The sequence below is a fragment of the Cucumis melo genome, chromosome 4 (assembly GCF_025177605.1).
Source record: "Cucumis melo cultivar AY chromosome 4, USDA_Cmelo_AY_1.0, whole genome shotgun sequence".
Taxonomy (NCBI): domain Eukaryota; kingdom Viridiplantae; phylum Streptophyta; class Magnoliopsida; order Cucurbitales; family Cucurbitaceae; genus Cucumis; species Cucumis melo.
Window position 1 is genome coordinate 19,883,962 of NC_066860.1, and position 18,456 is coordinate 19,902,417.

The 18,456-nt window shown below is 32.3% G+C and overlaps 3 protein-coding genes and 1 non-coding gene across 8 annotated transcripts; 1 reads left to right on the top strand and 3 right to left on the bottom strand.

Moving 5' to 3' along the window:
- Nucleotides 1–1,279: 1,279 nt before the first annotated feature.
- Nucleotides 1,280–6,419, top strand: LOC103499182 (peroxisomal (S)-2-hydroxyacid oxidase GLO4-like). The gene is made up of 13 exons (XM_008462104.3): nucleotides 1,280–1,435; nucleotides 2,581–2,740; nucleotides 3,246–3,394; nucleotides 3,583–3,707; nucleotides 3,805–3,851; nucleotides 4,499–4,576; nucleotides 4,663–4,787; nucleotides 4,882–4,939; nucleotides 5,012–5,074; nucleotides 5,161–5,230; nucleotides 5,372–5,472; nucleotides 5,695–5,799; nucleotides 6,097–6,419. The coding sequence occupies exons 2-13, from the start codon at nucleotides 2,594–2,596 to the stop codon at nucleotides 6,274–6,276; spliced, it is 1,248 nt and encodes a 415-aa protein (XP_008460326.2). The 5' UTR covers nucleotides 1,280–1,435; nucleotides 2,581–2,593; the 3' UTR covers nucleotides 6,277–6,419.
- A 1,819-nt stretch (nucleotides 6,420–8,238) lies between these two features.
- On the bottom strand, nucleotides 8,239–12,281 carry LOC103499183 (peroxisomal (S)-2-hydroxyacid oxidase GLO4-like). Its single transcript, XM_008462106.3, has 12 exons — nucleotides 12,050–12,281; nucleotides 11,048–11,196; nucleotides 10,844–10,968; nucleotides 10,718–10,764; nucleotides 10,557–10,634; nucleotides 10,322–10,446; nucleotides 10,148–10,205; nucleotides 9,861–9,923; nucleotides 9,713–9,782; nucleotides 9,489–9,589; nucleotides 9,144–9,248; nucleotides 8,239–8,533 (listed from the first exon to the last, which is right to left on the bottom strand). The coding sequence occupies exons 2-12, from the start codon at nucleotides 11,188–11,190 to the stop codon at nucleotides 8,354–8,356; spliced, it is 1,095 nt and encodes a 364-aa protein (XP_008460328.1). The 5' UTR covers nucleotides 11,191–11,196; nucleotides 12,050–12,281; the 3' UTR covers nucleotides 8,239–8,353.
- Nucleotides 12,282–12,511: 230 nt separating this feature from the next.
- On the bottom strand, nucleotides 12,512–16,941 carry LOC103499185 (25.3 kDa vesicle transport protein-like). 5 transcript variants are annotated; one of them, XM_008462108.3, is made up of 7 exons: nucleotides 16,721–16,937; nucleotides 16,585–16,638; nucleotides 15,705–15,914; nucleotides 14,917–15,077; nucleotides 14,662–14,808; nucleotides 13,821–13,897; nucleotides 12,512–13,020 (listed from the first exon to the last, which is right to left on the bottom strand). In XM_008462108.3, exons 3-7 carry the CDS (start codon nucleotides 15,890–15,892, stop codon nucleotides 12,949–12,951), a joined length of 645 nt encoding a protein of 214 aa, XP_008460330.2. In that variant the 5' UTR covers nucleotides 15,893–15,914; nucleotides 16,585–16,638; nucleotides 16,721–16,937; the 3' UTR covers nucleotides 12,512–12,948. The 5 variants fall into 5 exon arrangements, with proteins under 5 accessions (XP_008460330.2, XP_050939670.1, XP_008460329.2 ...); XM_051083713.1 differs by lacking the exon at nucleotides 16,585–16,638 and having other exon boundaries at nucleotides 16,721–16,938; XM_008462107.3 differs by having other exon boundaries at nucleotides 16,585–16,937.
- A 939-nt stretch (nucleotides 16,942–17,880) lies between these two features.
- On the bottom strand, nucleotides 17,881–17,953 carry TRNAA-UGC (transfer RNA alanine (anticodon UGC)). The gene has a single exon. It is a non-coding gene; the product is annotated as a tRNA-Ala (tRNA).
- Between the last annotated feature and the right edge of the window lie 503 nt (nucleotides 17,954–18,456).

Here is an 18,456-nt window from a genome sequence, read left to right on the forward strand (position 1 = left end):
TCTAGGTCGTCTATATTGTAGGAAAAATAAAAGTTTGTTATATTTATAAATATTTTTAGTATTATTACATTTGAAAGAGATGATATATTAATACAATCTAAAAGTTTTCCTTTTTTTAGAAAAAATATTAGTTAACTAATAATCTGTGAATTTAAATCAATTCACTTGATTTTTAATTAAATTCATATATTATATGAATCATTTAAGGTTAATTTATATATACGTGAAGATATTTGTGGCCCGTATAAATAAAGACTATTAAATCACCGTTGTTTTTCATAAATTTCAAATTTGAACTTATTGATTTTGAATTTTCCAAAATGATTATTGAATTCCTGCACATCTTCTAATTCATATTATTTATTACCTATCTTTCTTCGTCTTCTATTCTAAAATTTCTTCCTTCATTTTCGTCATCTCTAATTATCATCTTTTTTCTTCTTCTTCATTTTATCTTTTTTTTCTTCTTTTTTCGCTATACGATCGTGTACCAAAATCTCTAAACGATCAGTCATCTATTCTAGATAGACAAAGATAGATTTAAACGATCGTGAATCAATATCTAAATGATCAGTCGTTTATCTTAGATAGACAGGGATAAACCACTATCACGCGTGTGTGTGGTCGATTAATCATGGAGTGTTTTTATTATTTTCATGTTGTGGGCTCTTGTAGGATTTTTGTTTTTTCAAAATTGTTATATTCAATGCAAATATTTTTGCTTTTTGTTATAGTTTTTGAAAAGGCCCATTAAGTTAATAATAATAAAAGAAATTTACTATTCTACTTCTTTTTTTTTTTTTTTTTGTCTAGGAAAGATTTCATACAATAACTTAGGGATAGGAGGAGTTTAACCCAAAATCTGTTGTCCACAAGTACAAACAAGTGTCAGTCAAACTGAAATCAGGTCGACATTATGCTAAAATTATTCCTCCGTTCATTACCTATAATGAATTAATTAAACTATATTTTCAATTATAAGTTAATAATTAACTATATTTATTTATTGAACTATTAATACATTAATGAAATGTATCACATTTATTACATAAAAAAATCTACCGTATCAATTAAAAAAGTCTTTTGTTTTATAATTACACATTTTTATGCCGAACCAAATACAGTCATTTTATATATATATATATACCAACATTGCATCTTTTATTCGATCTCAGAATCTTATTCTCAGTCATCTATTGTGGATTGATGTATAGCAAAACTTTGAACAAATTACTATTTAAGTTAATCAAAGATATCTTCAATCAAATAGATATGTATTGTTTTACACCATTGGACAACAGTTATCTTATTCCCCTATAAATACATATATAGTTTGACTCACTGTTGGTGTTTCACCTCCAATTATCTATATATTCTCCTGCCATTACATTATTACATATACTCTACACTCCACTAATATAAAGTTTGGCTATCTGTAAGCTTTTGTTACTGTTTTCTCTTCTCATTGACATTACATACATTACATGAATATTCTGCTCCATTATGATTTATTTCAAGTACTTCCAGAAAATATGAGTTCTCTTGTTATTTACTGCTTTATTGTTTGTTATTAGTTTATTATTTATGTGTATAGTCTTTTATTGTTTATTTCTTGTAACCAATAATGGCTATCTGCATGCATGTAGAGTACTAAATATGAAGTCTCTTGTTATTTACTGCTTTAGTGTTCCCTAGCTATTAGTTAGTTATTTATTGTTGTCGTAAAAAAGTTATTTTTAATTTGTTTCCTTTTTCTTTATTATTGTTTATTTCTTGTAAACCAATAGTTATTATACAAGCCTGCTTGTGACATTATTCAAGTTAATATTCATTGTTGGGAGGTTAGAATGCAATCAAGATTACTTAAAATGTAAGTAGTTATTAGAGTAAGTGAGAAAGTGAAGACAAAATGAAAATGAAATTGTTTAACGTGAACAAATAGAGAAGAGAGTTGGATTAAAAAACGTTGGAAAACGGATGAATAGGTTTGGTATTACAATTAAGGTAAAAAAAAAAAAAGTCCAATCCAAACATGAATTTAGATTACATTACAAACACATACGATTAACGAATCCCAGAACATTTCTTGTTTAGTTATTTGATAATATAAAGTTTTGATTGACAATTAATTGGAAATGAAAGGACTAACCCATGGTATTTTATAACTCATTGAATTTTTTTCAACTCGAGGATTTTAATATTGTCCTTTCAAGATGGTCTCTTTAAAAAATGTTCATTTGGACTTCAGAAGCTCCGATACGATGATTTTATATTTGATAATATAAATTTTTTTATCTCGAACATCAACTAACAATAAAAAAATGTAGCTAAGGTAGCTAGTAATGTTGTAATATATTATGAGGATCTCTTGATCTTTTCTAATAATGCGGGGTTGAAGAACATAAATAGTGTTACTTTTGTGGTTGATATTTGTTTGGATGCATCATAGACTTGCTAATTTATTATACACACGTATATATATATATATATATACTTAAATATTCCAAGAATATGGTACCAAATTAAAGGTCAAAGATAAATGATGAATTAATGTTGTGAGTGTGGTATATTTATGTGCAGGATTAAAATTAAAATGTCAAGTGAAACAGTGAATGTGGATGAGTTCCAAGAAATAGCGAAGCAGTCACTTCCAAAATTATATTACGATTACTATGCCAGCCTTGTGGATCGAGGAACTGATGTGTTTAAGGCATTAGCCCACGCTACTCAGGCACTCCTTGTAAGCTATTCCATATTTCTCATTATATAATATATATTTCAATAAACTTACATTAAGGATCGATGGATGAGGGCAATTTGATTTAGGCAAATTTTTTTAATAAACCAGTGTTGAAAAGTTGGTTTCCTAAAAATATAAACTAACCATCCTTACTTTTGGAAACATATTTCCAAATGAAACCTCTTATAAAAATTAGTTGTGTTTGGACCCCTTTAACACATATTAGTCTTTGTAAATCACTCCTTGGCCGAATCTATAACTCACATTTAACTACAGAAAACTATTAGAAAACTCTCACCTTGTTTACTTTTTTTAACCATTTTCTCCCTTCATTTCTATCCCATACTAAGATAGTTTGTACTACAAACAAACCCTATTAACACCATATTATTCCGTGAGATTTTATAAAAACTTTCAAAACGAATCTTAAAAAAAAAAAAAAGAAAACTTGAAGGTTATATGAATCGTGAAAGGATGATGCAGATGTAGGTGTATATTTTGTCAGGCCAAAATATCATCAGACCCAGTGAAAGTGGAAGACTTCAAAGAATTGGCTAAATTGGCACTTCCAAAAGTTTACTATGATTTCTACGCTGGTGGAGCTGAAGATGAACACACACTTAGAGACAACATACAAGCTTTTCAAAGAATCACGTAATTTTATGAAATTAATTTTCAACATAAACTACTGAGTTCATGAGTTCATTCATCATATATATATATATATATATATATATATATATATATATATATATATCTACTTGGCTTCGGAAAAAAAAAAACAGATATATTATACATTATGTTATGTTATAATTATTCATAGTTTTTGTATAAATACATAGGATTCGACCTCGAGTTCTTGTGGACGTGAGCCAAATTGATACATCAACAACTATATTAGGATATCCAATCTCTTCACCTATATTGGTTGCTCCCACTGCCGCACATAAGTTGGCTTTCCCTGAAGGTTAATTATCAACAAATTACCCTTTGGTGTATTATATTTCTTAATTAGTTTGAGTCACACTCATTTATCACTCTGGCTACATAATATGTTGTTTTAGGTGAACTAGCCACAGCCAGGGCTGCTGCAGCCGCTAAAACTATCATGGTACTCATTTTTTGTTTTTCTACTTGTACCTTCTATATATTTTCTTTTTGGTTCCTATACTTTCAACCTCACTTCACTTCACTTCATCTTGGTTTGGTTCACTCTATACTATCAAAATCTTCATTTTAATTTTTCTAGAAAAAATGATTTTTCTTTCCTTGAATTTTCAATTAATTAAAGTTAGCAATATTAAATTTACAAAAACAAAATAGCATATGATTAAATAACTTTATAAATAACGAAGTATAATTGTAATATATAATATTTTTGAAGACTATTCATCCCGTGATGCACTTTTTTGTGATACACGTTTTGTCATATAAGATACGGTCTTTCTTTTGGTTGATTGATTCTAAAAAGTTAGATCTAACTTTTATTACATTTTTAAATATTTTTAAAATTGTACTATATTTATAAATATACATATGAAATCATTAAGAAATTCATTTCATATGGCATGGTTATTTATTAGTAATATTGTTAAAGTAAACGTATAGTGAGTAATAGATGCATTAAAAATCTCAAGAGGTTTGTAGTTCGATTTTTTCAATTGTCAAGAGATAAAAATAAAAGATTTAAAGATAGAAGATATTTGAGTTATGCAATTTGATGCAGGAATGAAGTTTTGTTTTGGTTTTGTTTTGTAGGTTTTGTCGTTCTCTTCGACCTTTTCAATTGAGGAAGTTGCCTCTAGTTGCAATGCTGTCCGTTTCTTTCAATTATATGTAAATCCCACTTTCCTTTTTGCACATTTTACTATTCTAAATGTAAATTTCCTCAATATTGATTTTGAGTCTAATTCTATGATCAGATATTCAAAAGGCGCGATGTGTCGAGGCAGCTACTACAGAGAGCTGAGAGATATGGATACAAGGCAGTTGTTCTAACTGTTGATTCTCCACGCCTTGGTAGAAGGGAGCACGACATCAAGAACAAGTAATCATAATAATGCATTCACATTCTCTGTTTCTTCTTCTTCCCTTCAAATATTTCGTAATTGTAAGCTAAAAGCTATGCTTTGGTTTTTTAGGATGATTGCAGTTCCAGAGAAGAATCTTGAAGGCCTTATTACCATTGACGTTACCTCTGTGAGTACAAATTCAGTATGAGAAGAATCCAATGCTTTTTATTGTTTTACGGATTGCAATAAACTTATGCAGGATCAAGGTTCCCAATTTGAATCTTTTGCTAACAAAACCTTGGATGCTTCTCTGCGTTGGGAAGTAAGTATGTGCACTTAAACTCCACATATGTGAAAACGGTCTATTTTGTTTTCAGTTTAGTTTGTAATATTTTAGTATACACACAGGATATACAGTGGTTAAAATCAATCACTACTTTGCCAATTCTGATTAAGGGGATTCTCACTCATGAAGATGGTAAGTTTGAGTTCTTTCTCAATGATATTAAAGGAAAAATAGAAACAGGAAACCAATAATAAAAACGTTATCAAACAGGGCTTTCATATCTATTGATGAGGTGATTTAGTTATTTAACATGGTTGATAATTGGCTTGGCAGCAACCAAAGCTGTGGAAGCAGGTGTTGATGGAATTATTGTGTCAAATCATGGGGCTCGTCAACTAGACTTTGCTCCTGCCACTGTTACTGTCCTTGAAGAGGTAAGTTTCATTATGTACTATTACTTTTGTATTACCAAAAGATGTGAAAAACAGGGAGATAAAACTTACTCCAATTTCTGTATAAAGGAATATCCACATGATTTCTACTTGATTAGAATTAGAGACAACAAGCTATTATCAATTACAACTGGAAAACATCATCCAATAACACTGTGTTCATTATTCATCATCAGTGTTTCTTAAACAGAGAGTTTGATGCAGGTAGTTCATGCCGTGAAGGGTAAAGTTCCTGTGCTGTTAGATGGAGGTGTTCGGCGAGGGACAGATGTGTTCAAGGCATTAGCCCTTGGTGCGCAGGCAGTCCTTGTAAGATTCCTCGTATTCGACACTATTTAAAATTTACGAGCGTATACTAAACACATTCCACTAGAGATAAAGTTCAATTTTACATCGATTTGATAAGTTCATTTCTAGAAATAGATGAAGAAACCTATTGAACATAGTTAACAACTGAGAGACTAATGACAATTTTAAAGATCATGGACCAAGTGGACACAAATTTGAAACTTGAGAGATTAAACTTGAAATTTAAAGAGTGGATTGTTTGATTATATGGATCTGAATATTCTTTCTGATATTAAAATTGGCTGCGATTTGATTCAGATAGGGAGACCAGTTTTATATGGGCTAGCAGCAAAGGGAGAGGAGGGAGTAAGAACAGTGTTGGAAATGCTGAAAAATGAGTTAGAGACAAGTATGGCACTTTCTGGTTGCCCAAGCATCAAGGACATTTCTAGAAGCCATGTGAGGATGCAATGTGATAAGCTTCATTCTATGCTTTGATGTGTTTGCTTCGTAACATAAACAACAGTTACCTTACTTGGCTTACTAGAAGAAGAAAGAAATTCAGTATTTTTACCAATAATATTTGGCACTTAATCTATACATGCCGAAAATTTGGCAGTTAATCAAATGAAGTTTCTAAAGTATGGAGTGTACCCTTTAACTTTGTACTTTTTGATTCAAAAATATTCTTAAAACTTTCATTAATATTCTTAAAAATAAAATAAAATAAAATAAATCATATGTACCTTATTTGAAAAAAATAGATAGTTGGATAAATACCTTTATCCTTAAAAACATAAAAAAAAAAAAAAGTTAAGAAATGAACTAATTGTTAGTATAAAATGGAAACTGTTTATCAACACCTGTGATCACTTCCCTCTTCCACTCCTCCTCTTCTTCCATACCCCTTAAATCAAGCTATATAGGGTATAACTAGAAGAAAAGGAAAATAATGGAACCACGCCAAGGGATCACCACAAGACACTTAAATTAAGCTAACACATTGTTTGAGTTTAGTACATGGAAAGAAAATCAATGCTAGAAACCCTCGACTGAAAGAAGGAGGGCGAAAGGAGGAAGCAACCTATATCCAATATTTTGTACATTCACTGATCTATATATTTGAATCTTTTTCCATTTCAGCATATACCAAAATCTCTAGCATTGCAATTATGTGCTAAAAATGTTCACCAATTGGAGAATTGGTTTTTCAAATAAAATATTGAACTAGCAACCAATAAGTATGTTTGAAATCACCATCAAGTTTCATAGTGTAAACGATTTTTAAAATTCAATGGAATGGTGGAAAAAAAACATATTTAGCACTTTTCGGTGTTTGGAACGTTAACTTGGGTTGAGTTGAGTTGGATTTTTAACTCAATTTAGTATTTCGCCCACAACTTCCCAAATCAATGTTAAATGACTCAACTCAATGTTTATCATTAAAGTTTGGATATTTATTGAGGAACTGTATCTTCCCCTTCCTCTCTCCAATGTTTACAAATGACTTCAATCTAGCAAAGTTCATCATCAACGACATACTCCAACGACTACTTCCAAACGATCACCTCTGGCTACCACCTAAAGCACCCAACTCTTGCAACAACCACCATCAGCGACTATTGTTGCTTCACACTGGCGACATGCTCTAATGATCACCTCTGACAACCAAACTCTAAAAAAGAGTTTAGGCTTAGTATTTTGAGTGGTTTGGTACACCTTAGCTACTGTTCCTTTTAATATATACATGTTTTCTCCTTATTTTTAGGAGAAGGTTATGTTTTGATTTCTAAGAGCATTCAAGATCCTGATTAAATGTTTTGTATTTTAACAACTAGGTGTATCTGTTATGATGTAGCATCTTATTTTTGTTGGAGCACTTGTCTAGCATTTCATTTTGGAAGGATTCTAGTGTTTAGCTTTGGCATGCATGTGAGAACTCGCTGACATTGTCAAAAGCTTGTGGTTTTCTATTAGGTTCTTGAAGAATTCTGTTAGGGCTGAGAATTAAATCACATTAGTTCCTCTAATAAATTATTCAATGGCTAAGTGAGAGAAAGTTGGAACAACACAATTCACATAATGCATAAGTTGGGGCAGCTTAAAATGAAGTATGATAATGGAAGTTAGTATATATACCGATTAGTAAGAGCAAGGTTTCGGTCCAACATATTTCACTTTAGAGAAATGCAAACAACTTTCTAATCTAAACCTATCGATCTTTTGCATCTATTACTTCCTTTTACAGTTGACTGCTTAGTTTTATAAGCTCATTCCTACATTTCTTTATCATTTTTATCAGTAGAATTTTAATATTGAGTTTTAGTTTTTATCTCGGGTGAATTCGCTCAACTGTTGTCATTTTTAGTAAAAGCTACAACTTAGTCCTTGCAGAAATAAGAATTTACTAGCTAAAATTTTGTATACTCGCACAAGCTAGTTTTGCATGATCATTGCATATTTTGACTAACACCCAAACACTTTGTGTATTTTATTAAAATAATTTATTTTTTCAAAATTAAACACTCCGAAAAGAATTCAAACTCACTAACTTAAATTAAATTATATAGAGCCATTACAACATTGACGGTAGATTATCATAGTGCGTCCTGACATGGCTTCTAGTAATGTCCTTGATGCTTGGGCAACCAGAAAGTGCCATACTTGTCTCTAATTCATTTTTCAGCATTTCCATCACTGTTCTTACTCCCTCCTCTCCCTTTGCTGCTAGCCCATATATAACTGGTCTCCCTATCTGAATCAAATCACAACCATTTCTAACATCACAAGGAATATCCATCCCCATATATTCAAGCAATCCAGTCTTTAAGGGATTGTTGTTTCTCAGAGACAAGAAACATAATTAAATTTTCTGTTTAAATCAACAGCCCCATGATTTTAGCTAACATCGTTTAGCACAAATTTTTAACATTGGAGACCTTTTGTATGCGGAATGAAAAATGTAGGTTAGTTTCAAATTTGTATCTAACCTCTCAACTTAAAAAAGTATCTAATTGATAACACAAAAATGTGGATTAAATTACAAAATTTGTGTCTACGTAACTTCTAAACTTAAAAAATATCCGATTGATAACTAAGTTTTTAATTTTGTATCTAACAATAACAGATTTCTTTTAACTTTAAAATAATCAATTTAGTCTCTCAACTGTGAACTTTGTTTCCAATAGGTTACTGATATATTTAAATTTCTTAAGAAACAACTTATGGAATAGATATAAACTTTCATTTTCATTTTATATTTGACGAAACCTTAAACTTTCAAAACTTTCAAATTTGTGTTTAGTAGTGCATTCGTGCACTAAGAAAAGGAAGGAAAAAAAAGTTGAATAGATATGGAATTTTACCAAGACTGCCTGAGCACCAAGGGCTAGTGCTTTGAACACATCTGTGCCTCGCCGCACACCACCATCTAAGAGCACAGGGATTTTACCCTTGACAGCATGGACAACCTACATCAAAATTCCTGTTAAAATAACCTTATCGATAAAAGATTATTACACTTATTTAGTAAAGGAAACATGTAGATGTTGGATAATTTTTTTAACTGTATTTCATAAAGCTTGTCTCTCATTCTAATCTAGTTGATGTCACATGGAAATTAATTCATGCTTATGCAGATATTGAAGTAATTTTATCTCCATATTTTCACATATTTTGCTAATATAGAAGTAGTATATAATGAAACTCACCTCTTCAAGGACAGAAACAGTGGCTGGAGCAAAGTCTAGCTGGCGGGCTCCATGATTGGACACAATAATTCCATCAACACCTGCTTCCACAGCTTTGGTTGCTGCCAATTACCAAGCATGTTAAATAACTAAATCACCTATCAAAGGGCACTAAATAACTCATCCGAAATAACCGAGGCTTCATTTCTTGATTCTTATATTCTTAAAATACAACTTAAACTTACCATCTTCATGAGTGAGAACCCCCTTTATTAGAATTGGCAGAGTAGTGATCGATCTTAACCACCCTATATCCTGTAAATGGTAAAATGTTATAACTAATCTAGAAATAAAATAGACATACATGGAGTGTGAGCAGTTCATCAGACATACTTCCCAGCTTAGAGATGCATCCAACATCTCGTTGGCGTAAGTTTCTAATTTTGAACCTTGATCCTACATAAATGATAGTGAGTTGTAAATAATCTGAGTAGTACAAATGAGGTTTTAAAATTTGACAAGAATTAAGATGCATGGTAGATGGTAGCACGCTTGAGAGAAAGGGAACTTTATTGTACGCATATCCCAGACTACTAATCAAGTAAGATAAAAAATTCCGCCATTGTTTTTGTGAGTGGTAATTCTAATGTTCTAAACCAGATTATCAAAATATTACTCACAGACTTGACGTCAATAGAAATGAGGCCTTCTAGACTTTTCACTGGAGGTGCAATCATCCTACAAATTTAATCAAGTGTTATTCCAGATAAAACAAAAACCAAGGCATAGCTTACAATTGGTAGGCAAGATAGGAATAAAAAAAATTCTATGGAAAGAAACTGAGATATTGATACTTGTTCTTTATGTCAGCCTCCCTTCTACCAAGTCGAGGTGTATCAACAGTCAAGATAATTGCTTTGTATCCACATCTCTCAGCTCTTTGTACTAGCAGAGCCGAGATATCACGCCTTTTGAAAATCTAATGATTACAGAATGAGAAACTATTAAACAATTGCAAACAATTGGATTGATACAACAGGAAAGGACTGAAAGAAGGATAGTAAAACGTGCAAAAGAAGTGTCATTTACATATAATTGGAAGAAACGGACGGAATTACAGCTAGAGGCAACTTCCTCTATTGAACAGGTCGAGGAGTAGGACAGAACCTGCAAAGGAAAGCAGCTAAATTAAATTACCAAGTTGAACGAGTAAAATAACTTACAGCTTGTAGTCACATTAGGTCCAGTACCATTATAGTTTTTACAGCAGCAGCTGCCCTGGCGGTGGCTAGTTCCCCTGAAAGAAAACAGATATGATGAAGAAAAAGTAGAATGAAAACAAATTCTCAACTAAGCTATAAACCAAAGGGTTTAACCTTCATGGAATGCCAACTTATGTGCAGCAGTGGGAGCAACCAGGATAGGTGCGGAGATGTGATGTCCCAATATGGTTGTTGACATATCAACTTTGCTTACATCTACGAGAACACGAGGTCGAATCCTATGAACCATAGAAACCATGAATAACATATATATAGCATGACTTTTTCAAAGTAATTATTATTTAGCTTCAAAATTACGTGATTCTGTAGAAAGCCTGTATGTTCTCTCTAAGAGTGTGTTCGTCCTCAGCTCCCCCGGAGTAGAAATCATAGTACATTTTTGGAAGTGCCAACCTTGCCAATTCTTTGAAGTCATTCACATTCACTGGTTCTGAAGACATGTTACCCTGACAAAATAGAGGTCAGGACATCCTCAGGTGATTGATACTAAAATTTGTTCGAAGTAACAGATGCCACACAAGCATTGAAGGTCGTGAAGCACAGTGGATTGAATTAAGAGAATTTTCTCAACTTTCTTGAAATTAACAATAAGAGCCTTTGGTACAATCAATTTTGGATGATGCGTCCAAGTAAATGAGAAGAGTGAGATCTCCACAACACCCAGTAATCAAGTAAAAGGAATTACTTAAACGAGAACAGAAGCATAGTTACGATGGTTGTTTTATGATTTGGTCAGTAATCCTTTATTAATGACTAATAATGCATATGTCGTTCAAAGAGTTGAAGAATTTAGGAAGGTCTTGCCCAGAAGTTCAACCATTGGATTTGGTTCTTCGTCTTTTTTTTAGAAGAGAGAGAGAAACTTTGTAAATGATATGTTACGCAATTTTGCAACTTTGTTTCATCTGCAACGATCTTAACCTTTACTGAGGATGCGGAGAGTTTCCGTACTGAAACTCACAATACAAGCATAATGGCCCAATGGGTAACCAAAATACAGATGTGGAACTTGACAAATTAATAGTACATATAGAGTCAAAAATATTAATTGATAATTATTAGTTTAGAGGGTGATTTTAATGACAAAGTAAAACTGAAGCTGGAATACAAACTTTATTACTCAAAATGAAATGGAATACAAATAATGGTATCCATAAAAACTCACTTACGAAAGCAGTAGACCAACAGAAAGTAGAGCTTACAGATAGAATCTAAGAAATAAGAGTTGGTCACTTGTGCATGAACAGAAAAACATGATTATTGCCTCAAACAGTTCAAAAGGCTGAAATCAGTGTTTACCTTGATTTTATTAGGACCGAAGCTGGCAAGCTCGAAAGTGCAGCGTTCAGTGTAGAATGGGTCGAGAAGTTGAAGGGGAAGTTGTAGACAGAAATGTTGCTAATGAAAGCGTGCAGTTTACAAAATATCTATCAAATCAATTTTGCGCACTTGTTGGTCCCTCCCCAATTACTACTCTGGTTTATATTAAATTCATATATATTACCGCCAATGATTGGTGGAACATGCCCGACAATTTAGACAATGATAATCCCAATGTCGTGGCCAGCTATTCTTCTTATCAAACAAACTTGTATAAGTATGGGCCAAACATCAAATAGACCTAGCCCAAACATTGAGACCCATTATCATTTATCAATCGCACGATGATTCAATTCTGTTGCTTTCCAGAGATGTGCCAATACTAATTTTCCATAACAAATTCATAAAAAGAAGGCAAAATGAGTGAATTCTGGGTTCAGCTGTGTGCAACATTATATTTTTATTTAATATTATTCAAGTAAAAGAACACAGAAGGAATACCATACTGTAGAAAATATAGAACAGAAGTAATGCAGTTCAATCCACATCCCCCAACCCCCCACCACAAATGTGGAGAAAAGAAAGACACATATCTATAAATGGTCAATCCTTGTCATACAAAAGATGTAATTTTTACTCTAATCTAACTGTTAAGCGGAGGGAATCCTCACTGTGGAAGAGGGAGCGCCTTTCCCCTGTTGTACAAAACGTGTGTTCTAATTCAGTGATCAAGATGAACTGCAATCCGAATTTGGAAGTTGAAAAATGGATTCCATGTTCTGGAGAATTAAGCCAAAAGTGGAAGCAGCAAACCGATGCATTGAAGAGGAGCCTCACAATAATCCAGACAAGAATTGGCAACTGGCTTACCAAATTTTTTATTTCACCCAGAATAAGAGAATAACGATTCCAAGCACGATAGCTACAGGCGCCCACTTCCGAATCAAAGCCTACAAATAGAAGAAAGCATAGAACGTGAACACAATGCTTATCAGTGGTGTACATTCTTAAGTTTTAAAAACACCAGGCAAATAATAGTTTTATTGGGTTATTTTCCAAAGCATCAGACTAGAGACCCCGACACATCATAGAGGTACCTACCTGAAAGTTTTCTTAATGAAGAAAAGTAAAATGGCCTCCCAGACCCCCAACAACTGTACATCTCTTCAAAACAATCCCACTTGATAGGTTATCGCTGATAATGTTTAATTCAAATCGTACAAATCAAGCATCATTAAAGCTTATCATCATGTCAAACACGGGCTCTGAACAGAATTTAGGAATGAAAATCTTTGCTAGACAGGTCTAAGTCAACAACATTCGTCTAGCAGTGAAGCTCTTTTTTTCCCCCTTACAAGACATTTAGCAATGAAGCTCAAGTCCATATTCAGCTTCAACGCTTAATATCTCAGTTAATCTTTAAGGTTTCAGTTTTCGCAACTGCCAAATGCATATCAATAAAAATTCATTCCAAGAAAATTGTAAAGATCTAAAATCAAAACAATAGACATAATAATATAGGAGGGGATACAAATCGCGAGCTATTAAAATGACCAGGGTACAATAGAAATATTCTTCGAAAACGTAAATAAATAATATAGGAGGGATAATAGCAGCAGCTACCTGTTCCTAAGATTCGAGGCAACAATATGCATTCATTTCATATAGATAACAAATCAAATACCCATATAAGACAAACAGACTTTTCCATAAGCAGGTTGGAAGTAAAACCACACATGACAAAACTAACCTGTCTATTCAAATCCTTTGCCTTGTCAGCGTAAATGCGAGATTCTGATGTTAATCGACTTGACATTTCACTAACCTCTGCAAAATTAATAATAAGAGAATATCTTCAAGCACAAGAAATAAAACACCTAGTGCTATAGAGAATTATATTCCTCAGAAAGTGAACAAAATAGGGAAGCAAGACTCTTCACTTAAATCTGCAACAATATTTAAGATAATCAGAAAGTGTGAGCAGAAGATTAGACCAAACCAAATCAAAAGAGTTGCTCAACCAAGCTCAAATTCAAATCCTCCCAACTCCTTAAGTCACAATAGAATACAAATATGCTGAGATGCTTTCAATAAAACTAGAAATGGAATGCATTTTTACACTCAAGTTAAGTATTGACCACAAGATATAACCACCCAATGCATTAAAAAATGATAGGGATTGCAAAACTTCTATATTTATGTTTTTCAGGTCTTTCAAAACAAAATGCAGATATACTCGTGTAAAGCAAGACGAGAGGTTCTTGTTTTTCTTTTGTTTTCAAATCCATACAACCCTCCACCCTCTCTGAAAAAGATAATCCCCAACCTACCACAAGAAGGAAACTAGTCCCACGTGTTGCAGGAAATAGGAAACAAGTTGTCGACTATTCACTTCCTTGCACCTTGAACCATGCACATTGCTTGTATTCACAAATTTTAGAACAGACTCTTTATAATTCCACAGGCATAATACACTCATGAACAAAATAAACAACTAAACTAGAAATGCATTCTTCTCCCCTGGTTTTTTGTTTGTATGTGCAAGTGCAAGTGTTTGAGAGAGAGGAAGCATAAAGGGAAAGGCATCTTACGATCTAACTTTTCACCCACACCAAGAACTTCCTGAACATTTCGAGTCATTATTTGGTGTACTTCATAAAGTTCATCATTTAATTTTGCAATATTCCGCTGGGTACGGGTGTCCTGGTACAGCTTCTTCATTTTCTGTATGAATGTATCTTTTAAACATAAAAGACAGAAAGATCAAATGCAGAAGAAGAGGCATGGAGAACAAGGTTCTTGTTGAAAAAATGAAGACAAAGGGAACTAAGAAAGTCAGTCCGCACCAAACTTGATAAATGCATATGGCCTAGCAGCAGTTTCAACGTGAGCCCCATTAACACGCTCAAATTCATTCTTAAGGTCTTCAAGGTACTGGAAAGCAAGTTTTTTTGGGTAAGCACGGTCACACATTGTCAAATAGCATACACGCCCTTCAATTATATAACTGAATGCTGTCAAGGAAACGTTAAATCCAGACACTTCTAAGACAATAGTATCCATAGTATCAATAAATATGAGAAATGGAATCAACTGCAATGTTCAAGGAAAGTTTCAGTACCGACTATACATTCTGATTTGGTGTTCTTGGTACTGCCTAAATGGTGGACAAAAAGAATAAAGAAGAAAAGAACAGAGACCCATAACCCAGTTAGAGAAGACCAAACATCCCTTTTATAGTCATTGACAGTAAAGTAAACCAAAGGGTCAAAAGATAAGATCTTACAAAATAAAACCAGTAGAAAATCATTCCTGGACAAATTAGAGATAAGAGGTCGTTATTCGTAGGTAACTAAAAAAGCATTTGGACCTCAATATCATCTATCACATTAATTCAAACTGAAAGAAACATTATATTTAAAAAACAATTCAAATCTGATCTCAAGTGAATACTGAATTGATAAGGATGAACTTATTAAAATATCCAAATATAAACCCAACAAAGTAGAAGGCAAACAAGATTTGTTTTAGAGTACTTTGAAAGGAAAAAATAACAATGGGGTATGAAGAGTAGGGCATTTGATACTCTAATCTAAGATTGCACGGAAAACAATATTGCATGTTTCAAGGATACTGAAAGACATAAGCACCGGTTTCAACAGACATCCTCGAAGGCTCATTCTGTCGTGTTGATAAGTTCTTAAACAAAGATTTGGCTTGCTGCTTGTAATATTCAGCATCTCTCAAATCACGACCATCATCTAGTCCCTCGGCAAGAGGAAGACCATCAGTAACACGGGCAATCATTGTAAGCTTCACCATCTTTGACTTAACACCTAAACAACTATGATAAAATTTGGAACAGCATCAGCACTTTAGTCAAATTGTTTCAGCAAAAAAAGAAATTGAACATGCTGGGGAGTGAACTTAAATTACATAAATTACGTCAAAAATAAAAAGAGAGAAAAATAAATGACAAACTAAGATTTTTGTTTTTTAAAGAATTAACTAAGATATTACGTATCAGTGATTCAAAACGTCCAACATTTGTTTCTAACATTACAGTGATTATATTTACAATTCCTCCTTCAAAAATAAATAGATCGGCTGAAAAAAAAACATTTTGTGTAGTTCCAAATCGAACTGAATAACGGAAACACTTTAAGAATGAGATCCATCAGATTATCTACGTAAACTACAACTTATATTGAAGAAGTGAATTCTTCATCGGGGATAACAGTTTTCGAAAAATGAACCGATGGTTTTCTCGATCAAACAATAATTACATAGAACACGGGCTAATTTAAAATTCCAACTACAATACACCGCGAGAATGAAGTCATTTACCCCAAAAAAGTAACGATGGGAAATCAATCCAGAATCAAATTCTTGAAAGCGAGATCAGCAAAAACACTATACGTTGAACATTGTTTATTGCAAAGTTAAATTATACGGTATGAAATGAAACATCAGGAAGAAACCGGTAAGGAAAAGCAAACTTCAATGGTACATACCTGATTTTTAATTTCTTACATTGGGGTTTTCATTTGGCTTAGAGGATTGTGAAACTAACAAAAATTCAGGAATTCAAATTGGCGAATTGGAATGGAATTTGAATGTAATAGTAAGAAAACAGAATTTCAAATTTACACGAAAATACGACGTCTCTGCCTTGAAAGTTACTGCGGAATGTATGACCACAACCCGGCAGGGGCAGACCATACTATAATTGGGATTTCAATCCATTTGTAATTGAAAGAACAATAGCAAATCTAACGCATCTAAAACTATTTGTAAATATGATCGATCATACATATTTCAACCATATAATTCACTTGATTTCTTTATCTAAAGATTTCAAGCTTTGATTCTAATTTCTATTAAAAAAAAAAAAATCTTAATGTGGAGGTTAGGTTATATTACATCATTTATGCTTCCTTTTTTACTTTCTTTTTTTATGGCATTAGAGAATTTCTGTGTTCCATTGTAATTTTGAGTTTTCTTCTCAAGAGAAGAAGTGGATGGATTAGCCTTGAACGTGTAAGGTAGGATGCTACATTTCTTTATTTTTTACATTTTTTTTTTAATTTATATATTTTAATTAGACTGTCTATTTTCCATTTTAAACATCAAAACAAAATTATTAGTAAAAATATATAATTGGATGATTTGAATAAAACACAAATTTAAATAACCTATAAAACAAACAAAATCTTTGTAAAAAGCTTTAACTATAACTAAACAAATAAAATCGGTTAAACAAAAACAGCAACCAAACATATTTATCTACAAAATTACAACACAATTATCCAAAACCTACTACCATAAAGGCATTATTTTGTGGTCGCTAAAGAAGTGTAATATTCAACATAATTATCTTTTTTTTTTACATCGTTTAAATCTAACTTTTTATCGTCTTTCTTCGTTTTCTCTTTTTTTTTTCGCTTTCTTCTTTTCCTCTAGTTTTTTTACGTGTATAAAGAATCTTGAAAAAAATCGTTTAGATTTGACTACTTTAATCAGTCATCTAATTAAAGTAGTCAAATCTAAACGATCGTATATCAAAAAGATTAAAAGAAATCGTGTACCAAAGAATCTTAAAAAAAATAAACGTTCGTGTAAACAAATCTAAATAATTGTGTACCAAAAGAATCTTAAAAATTTTCGTTTAGCCAAGTCTAAACAATCGTGTAACCAAAATATAAACGATCGTGTAATCAAATATAAACGATAGAATTGGAAAAATAAATCATAGCCAAATATATTATGTACATTGTTGACGGAAGAGTTTAAAACTAAAAAGATGAAATTGGAGATGCGGGGTATCGAACCCCGTACCTCTCGCATGCAAAGCGAACGCTCTACCATGTGAGCTACATCCCCATTTGCTACTTGAAATCGCTGGCTTAATCTAGATCATTTTCTTTCTTTTAGATAGATGTTTTAGGAAAGCTTAGGGGCAGCCTTGGCTGTAACTATCTTTTGCTGCCTAACTACATGACCCAAATTTATAGAATGACAACACAAATAACAATTTCTAAAGTTTGGTTCCGGATAAATAACAAAAATGTTTTCAAAAAACGTAAATATAGTAAAAAGAAAATTTCAAATAAAAAGATACTAATTAACAAATATTCAAGAAAAATTGACAATTACATACTATAAAACTAATTTAAAAAGAGCTAAATCTACACAAGTATATTGTGCAAGGACTCGAACAATAATTAAGGGTATTTTGTAATTTTATGATATTATTATCTATAAATGACTAGTGTAATACGTTTTATAAATTTTGTTTTATGATCCATTAAAGATAAATGAAATCTATTTGTTAGCAAAATGGTTCCACATATTTATTTCTATTTCTCTTAACAAATTGGTTAAGA